Raw genomic sequence first — 20,969 nt, forward strand, 5'->3', positions numbered from 1 at the left:
AATCTGTTATGAGGTGTAACCACAGAAATGGGAATCATGAATACACACCGGAGCAACTTATGGACTGTTTGGGAGCTGAAATAATACCCAGAAAAAGAAATCCCTGACGAGGAAAATAAGTCCTCTCATGGCTTAGTCCCAACATCAACTACAATGGTAAAATATGTGAAATACTGTTCATGTCTCTGTCAAACAAAATGCCATTATTTAGTTGTATTATTTAGCTCTTGTTTTCTGCACCATTTAACCATATTTTATCCAGTTTACCACACCGGTACATCCTCACTCTGATGCTCTCGCAGCAGCAGCAGCATCCTTGCATTGTCTTGGTTTTTTTTAAAGAGACAGTCACATTTTATGCTCCCTACCATCCTTTCCTCTCTCCCCCCCCCCCCCCCCCACCGGCTCAGATCTCCTTCCCTCCTGAGCAGAGCCTCACTCCGCTCTCCCGTGCTGTGATTTAAAGCTCAGCTGGATCTGAGGCTGCAGAAAGCATCCCTCTGTTCCCCCCCCTCACCCACCCTCCTCACTTCTTCCGCGTTCCCTTGACTGGATGGGATTTTATGTAACAGCGACTGGGGAATATATGTCACGGGAAGAAGACCACAGGCATCGCAGGCAGTGATGCACACACTCGCACAGACGGACGCGGAGGCGGGCACGAGCGAGCTTCTGCAGTGATCTGCCCTGGCAATGCCGAGGCTGACTGTGAACCATGCAGTTCTGCAGAAAGGTGCTCTGCCAGCCGTGTAGCGCCAGAGTCACTTCGCCAGAGGACGACATGCAATACAGGATGGGGAGCTGCATCGGAATCTCACACAAACAGGTAAACATGGGGGGGGAAGGCACCGTGTTGAATGGAGGCTTTTGAATCAGGGAGCGGTAAAGTGTGTTCTTGTGCCGGATGAGGGGTGAAGGCAGCAAGGGCAGTGATCTGCAGAGGGAGCGTGGAGCGTGAGGATAAAAGTAAAAAAGATGAGGCTGGTTGTAGAGGAGAACTGGAGGCGGAGTGTGAGCTCCAATAAGCGATCCCTCCCCTGATAACAGGAGACAACTTGAAGGCAAACAAATGACAAGCATGGAGGCTGGATTGTGGGGAAACAGCTGATCAGGCTATTTATAGGGATGATTGCTTGGTCTGCTGCGCGCTGCTCAAAGTGGCCTTTTGAAGACGGCAGATAACAGAGGGACCGGCTCGGCTTTCAACTATCAGCCGTCACAGTCTGAAGATGTTGCTCGTGTCTGATTGGGCCAGCTCCCTGAAAAATCTTAAAAAAAAAGCCTTAAAAAATCAGGCAGCGACACCCCGGACGACGATGCCAAGGTGAGTAAGGCTACAGGTGGCAGGAGTACGGTGGCCGACGCCTGCAGCCTGTCACAGCGCCTTGCAGACGTGGTCGCAACCCTTCAGTCTGTCCACTTTTTGTCACATTACAACTAAACAATGCATTTTTGTTTGGGATTTTTATGTCACAGACCATCAGAAAAAGTTGTGAGTAATGGAAAAAACAAAGATGTGTCACTGGGCAAGAGGGGAGGATACATCCTAAACTGGTCCATCGCAAGGGAACTTAAGGACAAACAACCTTACACTCACACACTTGTACCTAAAGGTAATTTATAGAGACTAATTAACCCAACAGGCGTGTTGTAGGAGTTTGGGAGGACACGATGCATGCACGAGAAAAAAAACATGGAAACTCGATGCAGAAAAGCCCTGGCTAAGGTATGAACCCAGGACCATGCTGCTGCAAGAAAACAGAGTGGGCCATAAACATTTGAAGAGAGTCAAACACTGCAAAAACGGATCTAAAAATAAGTAAAATGTTCTTAAGGTTAGTGTATTCATCCTTGATTTGAGCAGGTAAATAAGATTATCTGCCAATGGAACGAGCATTTTGAACCCTAAAATAAGACAATTAGACATCCTGCACTTGAAATAAGATGATGGAGATGAATTGTTCCTATTTTAAGTGCAAAAATCTTATTCCATTGGCAGATCATCTCATTTACCTGCTCAACTCAAGGACAAATACACTCATTTTAAGAACATTTTACTTATTTTTAGTTCTGTTTTTTTGCAGTGAACGCAGCTTATTCATTCAACGTTACTTTGATCACTGTAAATCTAATTCGGGTGTAAACAGTTGCCTCAGGAGTCACCTAAAAAAATAAATAAAATCAAACCCCATTAGTGGCACACTCAACAGGTCTGACGCTCATCGAAAAGCGGCAAGAAGAAACCCATGAAAACTTTCATTTGCCACGGTCCATGTAGGGGAGGGGGGCAAAACTAACTGCACATCACACTGATACATAGAAGCAGCGTCGTGCTCTTTATGATTTTCTCAAGCAGAGACAGGAAGGTAGTCAAATTAGAGGGCAATATGCTTGAGGTTAAACGCAGGGCAATCTCAAAAGAAAATCCGTTAGGTTGAAAAAGAAAGAGAAAGATGCTCAGCTTCCAGGAGGGCAACAATCCATAAGGCCAGAGCTACAGGGGAAGGGTTTTGGTCAAAAGGTCAAATGCATATTCATGTGTCAGAATAGAAAAGCCGTAGTCCAGAACCTAAATCCAAAACCCAGCCAATCAGATATCTTTTGTCTTTTAAAGACAGAACCATCCATCCATTTTCCGTCACGCTTGTCCCATGTGGGGTCCAGCATTCAATGAACGAGAGGCGGGGTTCACCCTGGACAGGTCGCCAGTCTGTCGCAGGGCGACACAGAGACAGAAAGGACAAACAACCATTAACCAATTAACCTAACAGTCATGTTTTTTGGACTGTGGGAGGAAGCCGGAGAACATGCAAACTCCATGCAGAAAGACCCACTGCACCACTGTGCAGCCCCAAAGACAGAACCATGTATTGTTTTCCTTTGCCATCACAGGGTTGTAACAGGAAAAAGCTCAACATGTACAAATCCCTCTGTATGAGCCCCCTGTGAGAGCTCGGATGTCTTACACCTCACTCTCCGCCCTGCTGTTAGTGTTTGTTTACAATTCGTCCACCTACCGCCTCCCTCAGCAGACATGGCTACTCCAGCTCCAGTTTGCTCCCCTCCCCTCCCGTCGCTCCCTCCCCTCCCCTCCCCGTACGCCTGCTCCTTCCCTGCGTCCGGGGCTAAAATAGCAACAGAGAAACCGGGGCTCCTCGGGAGACGGGACAGAAACGTTAGTTTGACAGTAAACACACACCGGAGGGTCTTTGTCAAACCCCCAACGTTGGAAGCCGTCTCGTTGTTTGCAGCGGTGAGTAGTTTGCAGCTGGCGAGTTGCGTCTACGTGCATTTTTGATTCAACTGTCTGCTTTATCCTTATTTTTATTTATTTATTTTGTAAGACAATCGAAAGAGAAGGCGAGAGACGGGGAAAGACTGCGTTGCAGCTTGATTTTTATCTGTCGATTTGACAAATGCATGGATTATAATACATTTTGCCTCAGTCGTCTTTAAAATAGAATAGAATAGAATTCAACTTTATTGTCATTGCACTGTCACAAGTACAAAGCAACCAAATGTGGTCTGCGTCTATCCAGAAGTGGTATTCAGGATATAAATATTATTTATAAGTGTATGTATAAGTAAAAAGTAATAGTAGGTGACTGTAAAATGTTGTGTATACACTGCAAAAAGGGAACTAAAAGTAAGTAACATTTTCTAGAAATTAGTCTATTTTTCATTGATTTGAGCAGGTAAATAAGACCATTTGCCCATGGGATTAGTAGTTCTACACCTAAAATAAGATATTTAGATATTCTGCACTTGAAATAAGATGATGGAGATGAATTGTTCCTACTTTAAGTGCAAAACTCTTATTCCATTGGCAAATAATCTTATTTACCTGCTCAAATCAAGAAAAAATGCACTCATTTCAAGAATAATTCACTTAATTTTAGTTCCGTTTTTGCAGTGTAAACATAAATATGTGAGCAATATGCACAGATTATACAGAATATACAGGAATGTACATTCTGGACATTCCTGTATATTATACAGGAAAAGGATTATATATGTATTAGCGGGTTTATAATACAAGATACAAGACTGGGCATAGTTTTAATCTGCTGTGCTCACCTGTTCACCTTTAGAAATAAAGTGACAATATAAAAAGACGTATGAGCAGGAACGGAAATAGAAATCTGACTCTGTTTTTTTTTTTTTTGTTAGCGGAGGTCACAAACAGGGCAGGAAGCGGTAAACCCGCTCACATGCTCATGTTATATGACGGGCGGGCAGCGATAAGGTGAGGAAGTGACCTGGCAGCGGTTGAATCATATGATTTTACCCCCAGTGTGCTCTCTGTGCTGCCAAAAAAGCCTTGAAACGCTGCCGCCGGCTAAAGTGCGCGCAAGTTGGTGCTGAAATTACACCCCATTCACACAAATAGCAGCCCGGAGCAGGCAGGGCCCACGAGAGCTGCCACACCGCTGAACAAGTGGGAATCAGGATGTGAGGAAAGGGCGAGATCCTTCTCGTAGAGCAGGAGTGTCAAACATACGGCCCGCCGAACAATTTAGTCAGGCCCTGTGGCTAAATGCATTATCATTATAAAAAATGTTTTTTTTTTTTTTATTTATTTATTTATTTAATTTTTTTTCAGTGTCCTGTCTGGCAATGTGGCAATAAGATGCCACAAAGAGCTCATCAGATTTGACTTTCACAAGTGGACAAGATAAAAGGAAGAGAATGATAAAACAATTATTGAAAACATGTACTTCAATACAGTAAATATGCAGTTCATATATTGTCCACGAGGGGCGCTGTGTTTTAATTAGCAGATTAAGCTTCAGGTGTGGAAAAATTCAAATCATTTATTAATTTTTATCTGTTTGATGTATTTTGTCATGCAGGACAGTGTTTTTAAGTTCCAAAAAATGTGAATAAATGTTTTTCAACATTGTATAATCACTGTGATCAGTTCTTATGCATAATGCACAAGTAAATGTTTAACTGAGTAAAAGTATTGTTGAAATTGCACATACTTTTCTTAAAAATGCTGAGGTTATTCATAATATATTGTGTAAAAGTGAAATTAACTTAATATAAAAATCAACAACAAGTCCACATTTATTAGTTCTATTTAATCTTGCAATGAGTTTACTCGTGTGGCCCTCTTGAGATCAGATTAAGCTGAATGCGGCCCCTTAAACCAAAATGAGTTTGACACCCCTGTTGTAGAGGATGGTCGTCGCAAACGTGTTGGAGGAAAATGCTTTGCAGAGAGGTCACAGCTGGGAAGCGTGCATGACAAATCGTGCGTACGGCTGGAATAAAGCAGTAAATACGAGACAACGCTATTTATAAAGTCTTGCTTATTCGGGTCAGCGCTTTCTGGCTGAACACCGAGCTGGCACGCAGTCCCTGCAGTCATACGAGGAATGCAAATAAAAAGGGACATGTCAGAGAGTAAAATTAACAGGGTTAGTAACGCTGCTGTGCAACAACAGATCAGTGTCTGGTTACAAGAACCTGACTTACAAGGATCTAGATGGTCCACCGCCCAATCCTGGATTAGAGTTCCCAGCCCAGACAGCGGCAGCAACACTGCTGAGAGCCGATCTGTTATTTACCATGTGAGGATTACCGCGTCCAGCCACAGTCACCGTGTCAGCGTGCCACAGTCCCCCGTTCACATCACAAGCACCGGCGCAGGCTCACAGTCGAATATCTGGTTGGTTTTTGGAGTTGAACGGGTCTTCCGGGCTGGAATGACGTTATAAAAAGAAGAACTGGGTGAACAGGGTTGATGCCGTTCCTGCAGGGACCAAATTCTGCACGTGGGCTCAAATACAGTATATACACAGAGCTCTGCAAATATTTTGGTTAAATCTCCCGTAGGTAGTTACAGAGAGGCCACATGCCTTTGAAGCCATCTGCAACCTTTTTAGCATAAATCTGTTTAGATAGCGACCACTTCTCCTATCAGAGATCGTAATGTTGATCTCAATAGTTGGTCGCCTGGCGTCAGCCTCTGACTTTCTGTCGGGTTGAGTTTGAAGCCCTTCCAGAAACTTAATGTTAGCTTCTCTGTCCATTACTAAACCAGTTTTCATGTGCTTCTGTCATCTTTGTCCTGTTGGAGCATCGACTTTGGCCCTTGTTTCAACCTCTTTCCCGATTATCCCATTACCTTTGTACAGAGCTTCTTAACCACTGGCAGCAAAACAAGCCCATAGCATGCTGCTGCCACCACCGTGCCTGACTGTTGGTGCAATGTTAGATATCAAAGCTCAACTCCATCCATCCATCCATCCATCCATCCATCCATCCATCCATCCATCCATCCATCCATCCATCCATCCATCCATCGTCTTCCGCTTATCCGGGGTCGGGTCGTGGGGGTAGCAGCTTCAGTAGGGAGGCCCAGACGTCCCTCTCCCCAGCCACTTGGGCCAGCTCCTCCGGGGGTATCCCAAGGCGTTCCCAGGCCAGCCGGGAGACATAGTCCCTCCAGCGTGTCCTGGGTCTTCCCCTGGGCCTCCTCCTGGTGGGACGTGCCCGGAACACCTCTCCAGGGAGGCGTCCAGGAGGCATCCTAACCAGATGCTCGAGCCACCTGAACTGGCTCCTCTCGACGTGGAGGAGCAGTGGCTCTACTCTGAGTCCTCCTGGATGACTGAGCTCCTCACCCTATCTCTAAGGGAGAGCCCAGACACACTACGGAGAAAACTCATTTCAGCCGCTTGTATCCGGGATCTCGTTCTTTCGGTCACGACCCAAAGCTCATGACCATAGATGAGGGTAGGAACGTAGATCGACCGGTAAATCAAGAGCTTCGCCTTTTGGCTCAGCTCTCTCTTCACCACAACGGATCGGTACAGCGCCCGCTTCACAGCAGACGCTGCACCAATCCGCCTGTCGATCTCCCGCTCCATCCTCCCCTCATTCGTGAACAAGACCCCAAGATACTTGAACTCCTCCACTAGGGGCAGCACATCCTCCCCAACCCGGAGAAGGCACTCTGCCCTTTTCCGGTCTCATCTCCGCCAGAAAGTATTTGTTTATCATTGGAGTCAAATAGATTAATCTGTGACTTTCTTGACCACAAACCTCTTGAAGATATCTGGGTGGTCCACAAAGGCAGCTGCACATTTCAGTCAAACCTGTAGATTTTAGAGCTGGGTTGAACAATTGATCTGGTCTTCCAGCATCTTTCAGTTTATGACTGGCTTGAGTATTGGTGGCATTTTGGGTAAGATGGTCGATACTTGGGCATAACTGGGTGTTCCAACAGGAAAACGATCTTGAACACACAAAACCTGGTTTTGGAAGCTAATAATAAACTTCCTGAATTGCCTCCCCAGAGCCCTGAACACAGTTTTATTGAAAAAATAATAAAGTAAATAAGATAAGATATAGGCCTACTTTATTGATCTCACAGTGGAGAAATTCACTTGTCACATCGGCTCAATAATCAAAAGAAGGTGCCAAAAGGAGGAAATATGAGGTATATACAGTGCATCCACATACAGTATATACTGTGGATCGAGAGAAAAAAAAACAAGAAATAAAGCAGAGATTTAAGATGACTTATGTACATTTAGGTGACTTATATACATATGGATTTGGCGTTGTGTTGTACCAGGTAAAGAACAACAGTGAGGTTGCTGAAGTCTCTTATTTAGCAGGATTATTGCACAGGTTATTGCACAGGGTATTAAATAGTAAATGCACATTAGTTATTAAAATGACAGGAAACCAAGCATTTTAAATGAGCCCTAATATTTTAGGTAATAAGAGAGGTCAAATATCCATCTAGATTTACACCAGGATGATCTGATTTTAGGATTCAGACTTAATAATAATAATAATAATAATAATAATTGAACTTTATTGATCTCACAATGGAGAAATTCACTTCTGCATCTTAACCCATCCCCTTGGGGAGCAGTGGGCTGCCTGCCACTGTGCGGCGCCTGGGGAGCAATCAGGGGTTAAGGGTCTTGCTCAGGGACCCAGAGTGTCGGGACCGGGGATCGAACCGGGTACTCGCATTCTTCTCTGAGTGCAAGCGCACTGCTCTAACCACTCGGCCACCACTCCCCATAAACTCTTAGTCTCCCATGCCTGGTTTCGATCCCACGACCTCTGGCATGCAAAGCCTGCACTCTCCCTCTGAGCTATACTGTAGCACCTTGCACCAGCACTTGCACCTTTAATGTTTTTTTATTCTTACCACACCAGGAATATTCCCTGATTTTTCTATCGATTTTGTTGCCGTTTTCCTACTTCGTAAAATCACACCGGCAGACACAAAGCTGCACTTTGGCCCTGCAGGTAGTAGGCCTTGGCATCGGTCTGTTAATCTCTCAAACAACACGCATATTCCCCATTCCTTCTCGCCCTGCGCCCGTTCAAGCTCATACCGAAGGGTCCCTAATCCGGCGAGAGCATAAATCTCTAACCGTCGAGGGGGCCCACAGATGCCCTGTTTTCTTCTGTCTCTGTGTTCAGCACCAGAACGGTCGCTTGCTGACGGTCTCTCTGTCCATAGTGTCTTTCAGCCGGCTGATGTGAGAGGCCGTTGGTCTGGGCAGTTGTGGCCCGGCACCTGGCTGAGCCATGGGGAACGAGAGCAGCACAACTGAGGCATTGGTAAGGGCAAGATTGCTGCTTGCTCCTCCTCTGTGCTGCTTTACATTTCTCAAACTATTCTGAGCACAGAGGACTAACAAAGCTTAGCACGTAGGTTTGTGATCACTAACATTTTGATGTCTGCTTTTCCGATGAGAATTAACATAAAAGTCATTTATTTTCCGAATCGGCTGAGAAAATGAGTTAGAGTTTGTGTCGTACTGATCGAGACTCCTTTTATGTTCCTTTTACACACTCTTTGCTGCTTAGTTGCCTGTAAAATCTGTTTCTCCTGTTTTGGCTAGCTGGCTGCCACAAATCTGTACATTGAGTTCTCATGCAGCATTTTTGCACTTTATAAAAAAAAAAAAAGCTCCATAGCAAAAATGGTAATTTGCACATGTGACTGGAAGACTTTGGGCGTGGAATTGTGGATTAATCTAATAGGATTAAAATAACCATTTGTCTCATGAACAGCTTATAATCAAGGGTCCAGAACCCACACAGACCAGGCAAGATTGGGTATAAACTCTTATCCCGTGGTCTTTAAAATTCATAAATAAATTTACCTTTTATAAGTTTTAAAAAGTCCTAAATACATGAAGATTCACACAAACTAGGTCTAAAAATACATTTTTCGTTAGTTTGTGTGTTCATGGATTGCTGTTTCCATTAACTTTGCATTCAGTTCTTGTTTGATTTGCAGCTCTGGCTGAGGAATTCAGGTGTTATTAGACAAAACAACAAACCCATGATCAGAGACCCACCACACCTGATTTTCCCTTGAGCGGCTCTGACTGGTGATCACAATTCTGAATAATCCGATCTATTTTCCCCACTCATTAAGGCACCTAAAGTAAGAACTCCCTAAAATTAGCATCAAATAGTGCATCAACCAACAGCAAGTTACTTTAATGCACTTTTTTAAGCGCCTGTTCTTTGAGTTATATGAAAGATATTCTTGTCCTTTCTTAATTTACCACTGAATTCAAACCTCTTACTTCTGTTTATGAAACTGCAGCTTCTTTTCCACCTTTGTGTGTAGACAAAAAAAGGAATATGTCAAAATTGTTTTAAGTGTTCACTCTTTTGATACTCGTATTTGAAACCGTATGTTTAGGCACTTGACGTGAGAGACATTTTAAACATTTAGTCCTTTTAAAACAGTACAGTAAAAAATAATTATTAGTTTATAGGGTTATGTCATAAAAAACAACAACCCACCCCCCCAAAGAAAGAAAATAATAAGAAAACAAAATATTTAGCCCTGCATGGTTGGTTGAAGGATGCATTTAAATTTTAGTCCAAATTTGAAGTTTCAAACATTGAGATTCTGAGTGGCTAAGCCTTGAGGTTTCCTCTAAACCCCAGCCTTAATATCCAGTATGGCTACCTTGCAAATAAAACCTTATACCTTTTTTTGTACCTTCAATTTTTTTATTTTTTATAAATACATTTAACACAGATTACTTTACAACTTCCTTTAGTGAACGTGTAACCAGTGTTTAAATGCCCCAAATGCTGATAAATTCCCTATTACTAGCGGGTCTTGCAAGTATCACAGTTAGCAGGTTTTTAAGTGTAATTACTGGAACTCACTCTGGGTTTAATGTCATTACCTGGTCCAGGTTCTGACTTCAGAGCACAAGAGACCACCAGCACTTTTGTGCAAATGTTGTCAAAAACTAATGTGCTAAACCAAAATTTTTTTTTGCAGTAGTTGTTGCTCTGTATCCATGTCTTGTGTTTATATTTAACTTGCAAATAATTGTGCCATTTTTAAAACACCAATAAAGATAGCTCATTGGTAATGGTACCATAGATTAATATATATATATATATATATATATATATATATATATATATATATATATATATATATATATATATATATATATATATATATATATATATATATATATATATGTTTTTATCTAGGAAATCTCCAGCTATTCTATTGGTTGCACATTTAAGCTGCTTCTCCCCTCAAAACCTTTTGGTGAACTGTCTCATTCCCCATTACAGCCAGAAGAGGGCGCCCCAGAAAATGTGGTTCTGTTTCCACCTAAGGAGAAGGAAACTGAAACCCTGCAGGTACACCATCTCTGAATGCGTGTCGGTGTGAAAGCCGCTTGTGAAATGAAGTGGTTTTGAGTGATTTCTGCTGTGGACAGTCCGCTAGCGACGCTGCAGGGTTTTGCGGTGCCAGTTTGATACTTCGAAAGATAATTTGTGTGATTGTGTGATGGGCTGTGGCAAGTAATTTGTGCATTCATTCAAAATTGTTGCAAGCAGGTGGTTTGGTTTAATGTGCAGCAAGCAATTAGACGTTTTTTCTGTATTGTATTTGATCTGAAATTTCAAATAGTCACAACATTTATTTATTTACCTAATTTAAACCTGAATAATGCACTGAAAAAACTTTAGAATGGTATTTCATTAATCTTTCCTTAGCACTACCACTGCAGTAAATATTATGTCTTGACGGAGATTTTAAGAGTACTACAACAAAAATTTAATTGGTCAAGTTGCTGTGCAAATCGTTAAAAACAAAGAAAAGAGCCGTTGGCTGCGCTTGATTGGTTGAACGATGCAGACTAACGTGTAATCTATTTTTGCACAGAAGATTAAATTTCCAAGTAACAAGTCAGAAAAATAAATAACAGATAGGTTACCTAGTGCCTTTACACCATTCAGCGTTCCTGTTATTTGCTGGAAATCTTGTTCTCCCTTGCTGCCTGCATGATGCCTGAATGGACTGCAGACATTTAATGACATGACAAAAACAAACAAAAAACAAAAACTACACAGTCTTCTTTCAAAAAGCTTTTTACATCTCCAAGTTTAGTCTGACTTAACTTTCAAAAACCTCACTGATACTGAAACTGGCTAACTTCAGGCTTCCTTCCTCGACACACTAGCAACTCCCAAGCATTAGGGTGTTAGTGCGTCCTATGGTGTGTTCACTGATCGGGGAAAAAATATCAGATTTCTCAGACTGGATGGTCCCCCATCAGGACCAATCAAGGGGGAAAATCGGCCTGCAGATTTCTTGGTGCTTCACTACAAAGCATTTGTTCCACACAACAGGACAACATTTCATCGTTTAATATATTTAGGGGGCCAAAGAGCCAACTGTGGCGCTGGAACTGCAGGTGGTAGACCCCTGATCCTATCTCAATACGGTTGGAGCTAAACTTGAAACAGCTTAATTTTTAAATTATTGTTAGAGTAAAACTGTAAATGTAAAAAAATACCAAGTGACCAATCAGTTACAATATCTGTGTCAGCATACACCATTGTAAGAAATGTATTTAAAATCATGTCTTTAGTACAGGGGCCATAACAGGGGCCCTGACCAGTTTTACAGCGGCACTGGTCCCTGTTGGCCCATGTCTAGAACCGCCCCTGTTGCTAGCATGTGTTGCTAATAGTAGTTAGCCTTTTATGCACCGTATATATTAAGACCTATTAATGGGCGGTTGTAGACAGGGCCCAACGGGGGCCAGTGCCGCTGTAAAACCGGTCAGGGCCCCTGTTTAGGCCCCTGTACTAAATAAATAATACTGAATCAACTTCTTATGTTATATACTGGAGCAGAAACCATAACTGGTTGGTCCCTTGGGCCCATTTATTTTTTTATCTTTCCATTTTTATTTTAACAATTTTTAAATGAATGTGTTTCACTTTTAGCTTCGGCAGCACTGAGACAGGATCACAGTTTTCAGAGGTATGCCCACAGTGGATCATTGGCTCTGTAATCATGTAATCTATGTATTACATGATTACATTTTGCCCTATTTTTCCTGGTTTTAATATATTTTATTCTTTGCCCCCATGAAAAAGCTCTGGCCCCACCCTGGTAAATTTGGTCGTTAAAAATGCGTGTGAGGAGTAGTTTACGAGCGTCTGTATGAAATAAAAGTATTTATTGCGTGTGTGCCCTTTTAGCAGAATCCTGCCGGCATATAGAACTGCCACTGGTCCTGTTTATACTTGTAGCTGGAGTTGGATGTTTGCCCCTGGTTCAACTTCTGACAGTAGAGGATTTTGATTGAATTTACTTTTTAAATAAGTGCCATAGCTTCTTCTGACTAGCCAGGACACATCCATCCTTCCATGCCTGCTTATCTGTGCAGAGTCACGGGGAGGCTGCTGTCCTCCATTGGTCATTGGCTGAGATGTGAGGTACACCCTGGACTGGTCGCCAGTAGCTTTAAAACAGTGTTATCTTAATAAATGTTAAAGATGGCAATCCTTTAGTGTCCACACCTTAACTGTTTCCCTTTTTAATGACCAGAAATATTTCCAAAGAGCTAAATTGGCATGTTCTCTAAGTGTGGAAAAAAATGAATTGGCCGTCTACTGGGAGCCACCACCACTTTTTCTCGGCAGTGTTGTAGTCAAGTCACTATGCCTCGAGTCCGAGTCCAGGTTCGAGTCTCCAGTGTTCAAGTCCGAGTCAAGTCCAAGTCATTAAAAAAAAATCTGAGTCAAGTCCGAGTCGAGTCCTTATTGATCAAGTCGAGTCCAAGTTCCGCACTAAAGTTAGCATAGCCTACATGTTTTTAAACAAGAAAAAAAAATCCACACTCCACCACATTGCACTAATAATGTAGATATTAAAATCATACAACAAATAATATTCTAATGACATATTAAAATTATAGCCTGATGATATAAAAAAGAGTCTTTTTCTCAATTTCCGAGTCAGAATGATCTGAATGTAGGAGTCCGAGTCCAAGTTCGAGTCATCAGTGCTCAAGTCCAAGTCAAGTCACGAGTCTCTAAATTTAGCTAATGACTCGGACTCGAGTTCGAGTCTCGGACTCGAGTCCTACAACACTGGTTCTCGGTCTACTTTAGCTTAGTAGGAGACCTACTTGAAGTTCTCCAAATTATTTCCTATTTACATCCCTTTTGAGAAGTTTCTGATCGATCAAAGATGACCGTGCCGGAATAACTCATCCTTTTGGTTGTTTAGTTGTACCGCAGTAGGAGAACCGCGGCTCTAGAGGGCATTCTGGTCCCCTTTAAGGGATTTACTTTGTGTCCAACCTTTGGCCTCATTCCCAGCATTCACCTGCAAAGGCACTGGGGATACAATAGGAAGAGCATGAAAGAGGGAAGCCTGGGGGCAGCTTTTGTTTTAGAAAGATAGGAGAAAGGAAGAGGGACAGTAGTTGGAGGAGGGAACGGAAAGAGCGACAGAGAGCAGGAGGGGAAGAGAGTTTACAGTCGACGGGGGGGAGGAGAAGAGTCAGCATTCAAAGTCAGTTACCATCTCAGCAACGAGGAGCTCCGTGTCTGTCAGTGCGGTCTAGAGTAGCGTTTCTACTCTTCACACACACTCTGCAAGACACAGAGGAGGGTTATGGAAATTTAACCGGGGAGCGGCAGCAGCTGAGGAGGAGGAGGAGGAGGAGGAACTTAGCTGAGTCAGTGCAGGAGAGAAGAGGGAGCGTCAGCAGCATGTGTTGCAGCATGTTCCAGTGCCGCCGTCTGACCCCCATCAAAACACAGAGTCCTGCAGAGGCTGCCTGCACACCGAGCGTGACAGAGGGGTAGCAGAGGAGCTGCACAGCAGAGTCACCTTCAGCACAGCCAGGCGCACTGCTGGGTAAGTGCAGCACTCACGCTCCTGGGACAGGAGGAAAACTCCTCTTTTTCTCCTCTTAACAGGAGTCATGTGTGGTTCCATTGAAGTTCCCCTGAGCACATGACATGCTGGATTAACGTTGACGTACCACGGGCGAAGGTTTCCAGGCAACTCCAGCCTGCTTTCTGTTTTGTTTTGCTGGCGGCTGATTAGTGCCGGCAGCCATGTGAACCATGGACTGTGGTTTTCCACCTCACTGACCCATCTGTTGACCTTTAAAGGACCAGTAGGATGGTGGATCATTGTTGGCTGTAAACTCTTTGAAGCGGGTGCAGGTCCTCCTCACACAGGCTTATAATGGCTATGCGCAGGTGCTGAATAGTGTCTTTTATTAATCTGATTATGCAACGAGGATACAGAAAATAGAACTAGCAGTGAGATCACAGGCATGCATTGTGACACTTTTGATTTGACTCCTTTTATTCTCTGTATTTGTTCATGTTTTATGCTCTTTTGGGTTTTGTCCTTGTGAAGAGGAGCGCCGCAGAGACAGCCTAAACTAAAACACCTAGATAATAAATTTATAGGGGAGTTTTCATTTTCATGTGTGGAAAAAGGTTAATATATATTCTCCTATTCTGAGCATGTCAAACATAGCAAGGTCTCTCTGTGACATTAACATCTCGCTTTAACTTTATTTGTTAACCTGATTTCAGCCCCTATTTTAAGTTCGTAAACCAGTGAAATATGCAAACATTCGGTTGTGATGCGCCCAAGCGTTTCTGTATGTTTCACATGGAGGCGTGCTTTCTACAGCGCTCTTGGAAACGTGTTTATACGTGTTTTATATACACATTTTCCCCGTTACACCCAGAATTTTCAATGCATACTAATGGGACTTTTCCCTAATACCAAGTAGTGTATATTTGTGAAGAAGGAATGTGATAAATGGATTACAATTGTTTTTTTTTCTATAAATAAATTATAATCTGAAAAGTGTGACTTGCATTTGAATTCCCTCCCCTTAAATAAAAAGGGTCTGAATAAAATCCATTGCTACCAATTTCCTTAAGAAGTCACCACATTAGTGAAAAGAGTTCATGTGTTTGTAATTTAAAGGTGACATGTCATGTTTTTAAAAGCCCCCTTCCAGGTCACAGAGCGTCCACTCCACCCCGTTCGGCCATTTTTGTAGTATGCTGGGGGACGGTTTAATGAATTGTGTGTGTTAGTGCACCCAACATCCAGATTTTTGTCACAAAATCACTTGTCGCGTCAGCACCTTTCAGTTTGGACGACAAAATCGCAGCAAAAAACATAAAAATAGCGGATCGACGGAAACCAATGACATTGTTTAGCAGTTCTGCAGCAAATACTAAGACGTAATTGTTAAAAAAACATAACAGACAATAAAGAAAACTGAATGGCTAAAATGTATGACCCAAACAGTATATAAAGACATCTATGCAGTACCTGGACAGACTATATTAAAATTAAATGCACGCCTAGAGACTCCAAGTACACAGCAAAATGTATTTAAGTGCTAAAAAAAAGTGGATTTTGCATATTATGGGCCCTTAAATTTTGACACACCTTCCCACAGTGAAACTCGGTACCGGTTGCATCAGGCTGTGGTGATTTGTTGCTTTAATAGAGGCAGCAGCTGATCAGAGTTGATTGGAGGAGACATGGAGCTAAGTTTGTGTTAATATCGGAATAAAATCTGTTAAAGGCTCCAGATGTATCTTTCAGATGGATGACGACTCCAAACATACACCCAGAGCAACAATGGAAATTGTTAGATCCAAGCATGTTTACCTTAGAGTGGCCTAGTCAAAGTCTAGACCTGAGAATATGTGGGCTAAAACACCTAACATTAATGTTTACTGACAATCTATGTCATCTTGTCTGTCTGAGATTTTTTGGGAAGATCAGAGGGCAAACCTGTTAGAAATATATATATATATATAAAAAACACGTATCATTTCTTTTCCACTACACAACTATGCTTTCCGTTCTGTCGACGAATCACAGAAAGAGCCACTAAAACATGTTGTTAGAGTTTTTAGTGTGACAAGATGTGGAAAAGTTAAAGCTGTGAGAAACAGGTCATAACACTGCTGTCGTACAAAGAGTTATTTTAAGTTCTGTACATTTGTGCATGTGCCTACACAAACCCACTTCATTATGCTCCTGCACCTGGACGCCACTGTGTGGAGAGAAAAATAAATAAATCCTTGAAATGAAAGGAAACTTTCCATTACAGGAGAGAGAGAGAAATTCACCTGAATTATGACTTGACGGTTGAGTGTTTGGTGCTATGAGGGCGGCGTTGCTGCAACATGATGCCGCTGGCAGGTGTTGTGTGTGTGTGTGTGTGTGTGTGTGTGTGTCTGTGTGTGTGTTGGACTGTTTCCCAACCAGACTAGCAGCCATTCAGACAAACCCCCGAACCAAAAGCTTTTAAAAGTTTACTAAACAAAAAGCACATAATCATTCCTAATTTACTTATCTGCAGTGATTACCCCCACTGTCTGATAATGCTTCACGCCATCTGGAAAGACTGGTTGTGTCGTTCGTTAACTCAGCTGCTCGCCTGGTAAATTCTTTTTGGAGCCCATCCAAAACAGAATCAAGCCTTAGCTTCCTTTACGAGGTGTGTTTAAGGTGAACAGCTGCAGCCCGTTGTAGTCACAGACTTCAGCTAATGTGTTTATCAGTCATAATTTAAGGCCTGAGAGCAGCACAGTATGAGCGAAGCTGCAGAGGTAAAGTCCACATAGCGAACTTGAAGCTGATAGTAATGGAAGTCTTGATTGGCCTAAACGCCGTCCGTCGGTCCCTGTCTTACCAGCTAGTTCCCTTTATACCGTCGCCTGTCCTATACGCTGTAACTGTGTTTTTGCGTATGTGTGTGCAAATGAGAAGTTTTATGCAAATAAATGCCGTTTGAAATCAAAGTGACGCACCTATCCAGCTCTGAACACACTGGATACGTATCAAACACTAAGATGAGTTAAGCTCTGTGGGCCTGTTACCAGACAGGCTGTTGGCGGTACACCAGACGCTGATCATTTCAGCTTTTAACTTTTTGCTCTCTCTCTTTTTTCTTCATAGTAGGTACACCTGGTCTGGCGTTCTGTTAACTGTGACATCATCCAGAGAAGACAGATCACCCGCTATTACCATTTAATGTAGAACAGATTACTAGATCAATGTGTGCTTCTGTGCTTTTTTGTCTCTCTTGTTGTGTCTCTGCTCTGTCTTCTGTAACCCCAGTCGGTCGAGGCAGATGACCGTTCATACTGAGCCCGGTTCTGCTGGAGGTTTTCCTTCCCGTTAATGGGGAGTTTTTCTTCCCACTGTCGCTTCATGCTTGCTCAGTATGAGGGATTGCAGCAAAGCCATGTACAACGCAGACGACTCTCCATGTGGCTCTACGGTTCCCCAGGAGTGAATGCTGCTTGTCGGGACTTTGATGCAACTGGTTTCCTTATATAGGACATTTTTGACCAATCTGTATAATATGACCCAATCTGTATAATATGATTGAACTTGATTTTGTAAAGTGCCTTGAGATGACATGTTTCATGATTTGGCACTATATAAATAAATTGAATTGAATTGAATTGAATTGATTTTGGGCTGCAGTGTGCATCGATACGCCTGTAACGACAGAGGAAGAGCAGGTCAGATAGATGTTTAGCGACAGGACAGACTCCAGGTAATCTGCCCCGTCTTTGCTGTGCCAGCTGTTTTTTCCTAATAGTTTTAACCCATGGGTGGAGTTAAACTGCGGGTGCTTCTTTTGGTTTGCCTCCAGCGTGCTCACGCTTGTCTAACCACACGCTGCAGTGCGCCGTGCATGTGGCTTTCAGCGTGCGGCTCGCTAACGTGGTCGTCTTTGCGCTGTTCCGACAGGCCGAAGCGGGGAGCCTGAGCGGAAGGGACAACCGGGCGCTGCTGCTGGCCGAAGCCCCCGCCTGCCAGGCCGGCCCGCTGTCTCGCCCCGTTCTCCCGGAGGTGCCGGTCATCGCTGGAGTGGAGGAGGGCGGAGGAGCGTCAGACCAGGAGGACAAGGAGGAGCTCGAGTTTCCTCACGACCTGCTGCCCAGTTTGGATTTCAGCAGCGAGCTGAACATCTGGGAGTCCTCACTGGGGTATGTGGAAACGTGCTCTCGCTCACAGCTGTGTCTTCGCCCTCAGAGGAAATTACGGATGTAGTTTAGCTCTCCAGCAAATAAATACATCACACTGCACTGGAAAAAGGAACTAAAAGTAAGTAAACTTTTCCTGAAATGACTGTATTTATCCTTGATTTGAGCCTGATCTGCCAATCAAATAAGATTTTTGCACTTAAAATATTTCAAGTGCAATGTATTGAATTATCTTATTTTAGGGGTAAGAATACTCTTTCCATTGGCAGATCATCTTATTTACCTGCTCAAATCGAGGACAAATACACTAATTTCAAGAAAATGTTGTTTTTTAACCCTTTTTGCAGTGTGAGCTTCATTTTACGCACAATAACTTCTTTGTGTGCAAAAGAATTATAGCCGCAGTTCCTCAGATCTCTTCAGGCTGTGGAAAACATCTAGAACGAATGCAGTTTTTAAATGCTTAATTTATTTAGTGAGGGGGGAAAAAGGCTTTTCAAACAGTTCAGCTCCTGTGTAACGATGTCATAACCGGTTGTGACACCCTTGGAGGCAACAGCTGCCAATTAATGATTGGTGATGACCGGCAGCGTGTCTAGCTTCACTTTTGAGGAATTTCACCCACTCTTCTTTGGAAAATCGTTTTAACTCCGCTTCGCTGGAAGGTTATCTAGCGTAAAGGAGAGGTTTAAGGTTGTGCCACAGCAATTCAGTCAGTTCTGAATCCTGGCTTTCACTGGACGCATCCCTGACGGTCATTTAGGTTTTGGGATTTTTTTTTTGTCATTCACGTACCTAAACTGAAGCAAATGTGTCTTGAAGGGCTTTAGATGGATGGATGTGTTGTTTGCAGTGTTTACTCTTGGTGTAATTTTGGTAGGCCGGCCTCTTTTGGGTAGGTTTAACTGTGTTTAATGCTTTCCCCATGTGTGGATGTTTCACACTGTGGTTGGCTGGAGTCCTAAAACCTAAAAAAAACGGTTTTGTAATCCTTTCCAGATTGATAAATGTAATTTTCTTTTCTTTAATTTCTGTAGTTTGGGGGCAATATATGCTGCTCTTTCAGCCTACTTCATGTTGTCAGGCAGGTCCTGTGGGGATTATATGCGTCTGGAGTAGGAGTAGAAGTAGGCCATGATGTGCTGTTCAAAAAAAGTTGTTATTCCGTTAATTAATTATTTCATAAAAGTTTGTTTTCTCATAGAGATGGGTTGATCTCAACTGTTTCTTTTCCCCTTAATACATGAATTCATCATTTTAAAAAAAGCTTTTTGTATTGACTCTTGTGATGTTTTTCCAATATGTTATTTAATCTGAAAGATTTAATTATGACAAAAAAAAAGCAAATGTGAAAAATCTTAAAGGTGGCCAAATGTTTCCACAATCTTATAGTTCCAATATAAAGAGTCAGTATCGCAGCGGCTTTCTTTAAATTTTGCGTTCACAGTTGTCCGCTTAATGAAAATAATTTTACCTTCAGAGAGATTGCTGACAGATCAGACTGATTAGGTATTTAATATAAATATGACGTCTTTATCAATTGGTCTAGCTGTGTAGTAGTTAGTACCACATTAATTAGAAAATCCGACCGGTTATCTGGTGTGGTGCGTTCTGTTTACCCGACCTGAGAACTCAGACCTGGAAAACGGCAACTGAGTTGACCGAATTTTCAGCTGGAAATGGGAAAATCTGTAGGATTTGCTAATTGTGAATGGCTATCTGCTATAACAATACAAATCCATAATTATGTATTTCCCTCTGATTATGTTCAGAAAAATAGGTTTCAATATTACTTTATAATAGTTTAATGAGATGCAATTTGTATACCTGAGATCTGTTTGACATAGTTGGATTGAAGTCCCAATGAAAGTAGTTTGTGCAATGGCCTGTTTAGGCTAATCCATACTCAGCAAGAACAGAGAAATGTGTTCTTTTATTCTTGGTAGCAAGAAGCAAAGATATTTTCTGGCCAGGAGGACGTTTCATACTTCACAAGAACCAAATTGCGGAAGTCTTGGGAAGTCCTCATAGGTCCCTCGTCCAGCGTTTATATACTATAGCAGTCAGAAACCACCCAAGAAACACGTTCTGCTGAGACGATATGTCTAGAACCAGCTGCAAGAACTGCCGAACCAGGGCTAGAACCAAAAACTGTCATTTTGTTCTTACAGCGTTGAGGGAGGGAACAGATTTCTCTGTTCTTGCAGAGCATGTGTATTCCTTTATATTGACACAGTTCACTAATAACCGCTGCTGTTGGCTGGCAACACCTACATTACATTTAGGATCTTCTATAACGCTGAAATCAGCGCTGTGGGAGCATTTCCAATACCTGGTAGAAAAATAAATGGTGAGAGGGATATGGGCGCCATTAGTGCTGCTAATAATTTCACAGCTTCTTGTGGGTGAGTGAGGATTAGAAAGGGCTCTCTTATTGCACATAATGATAAACCTTTCTGCAAAACTGTCTACCGAAAGTGGCGTATGAGTACGGGGACGTTGTTAGCTCAGCTTGGCAAATGAAACTCTTAGTTTAAAATCAGTCCAGTTAAAAGATAAAGATAAAAAATCTGTTTTTGTCTGAGATAAACTAGGGCTGTTTAATAGTTTTTAATGAATACATCTGGACTGTGTTT

At 42.5% G+C, this 20,969-nt stretch overlaps 1 protein-coding gene across 13 annotated transcripts in view; it reads left to right on the forward strand.

The window, feature by feature from the left end:
• The first annotated feature begins 520 nt into the window (after positions 1 to 520).
• Positions 521 to 20,969, forward strand: part of tacc2 (transforming, acidic coiled-coil containing protein 2) — an 82,978-nt gene continuing 62,529 nt past the window's right edge. For 5 of the 13 annotated variants that reach the window (XM_021314692.2, XM_036128645.1, XM_021314696.2 and 2 more), the window contains exons 1-2: positions 522 to 826; positions 18,098 to 18,336. In XM_021314692.2, coding sequence (XP_021170367.2) covers positions 716 to 826; positions 18,098 to 18,336 — 350 coding nt within the window. In that variant the 5' untranslated portion in view covers positions 522 to 715. Of the gene's footprint in view, positions 827 to 3,128; positions 3,254 to 8,497; positions 8,599 to 10,602; positions 10,672 to 18,097; positions 18,337 to 20,969 lie in introns of those variants that run through there. The other 8 variants (XM_036128646.1, XM_036128651.1, XM_036128652.1 and 5 more) reach the window with 6 other exon arrangements.

The sequence above is a fragment of the Fundulus heteroclitus genome, unplaced genomic scaffold, assembly GCF_011125445.2.
Source record: "Fundulus heteroclitus isolate FHET01 unplaced genomic scaffold, MU-UCD_Fhet_4.1 scaffold_106, whole genome shotgun sequence".
In the NCBI taxonomy this organism is placed as follows: Eukaryota; Metazoa; Chordata; class Actinopteri; order Cyprinodontiformes; family Fundulidae; genus Fundulus; species Fundulus heteroclitus.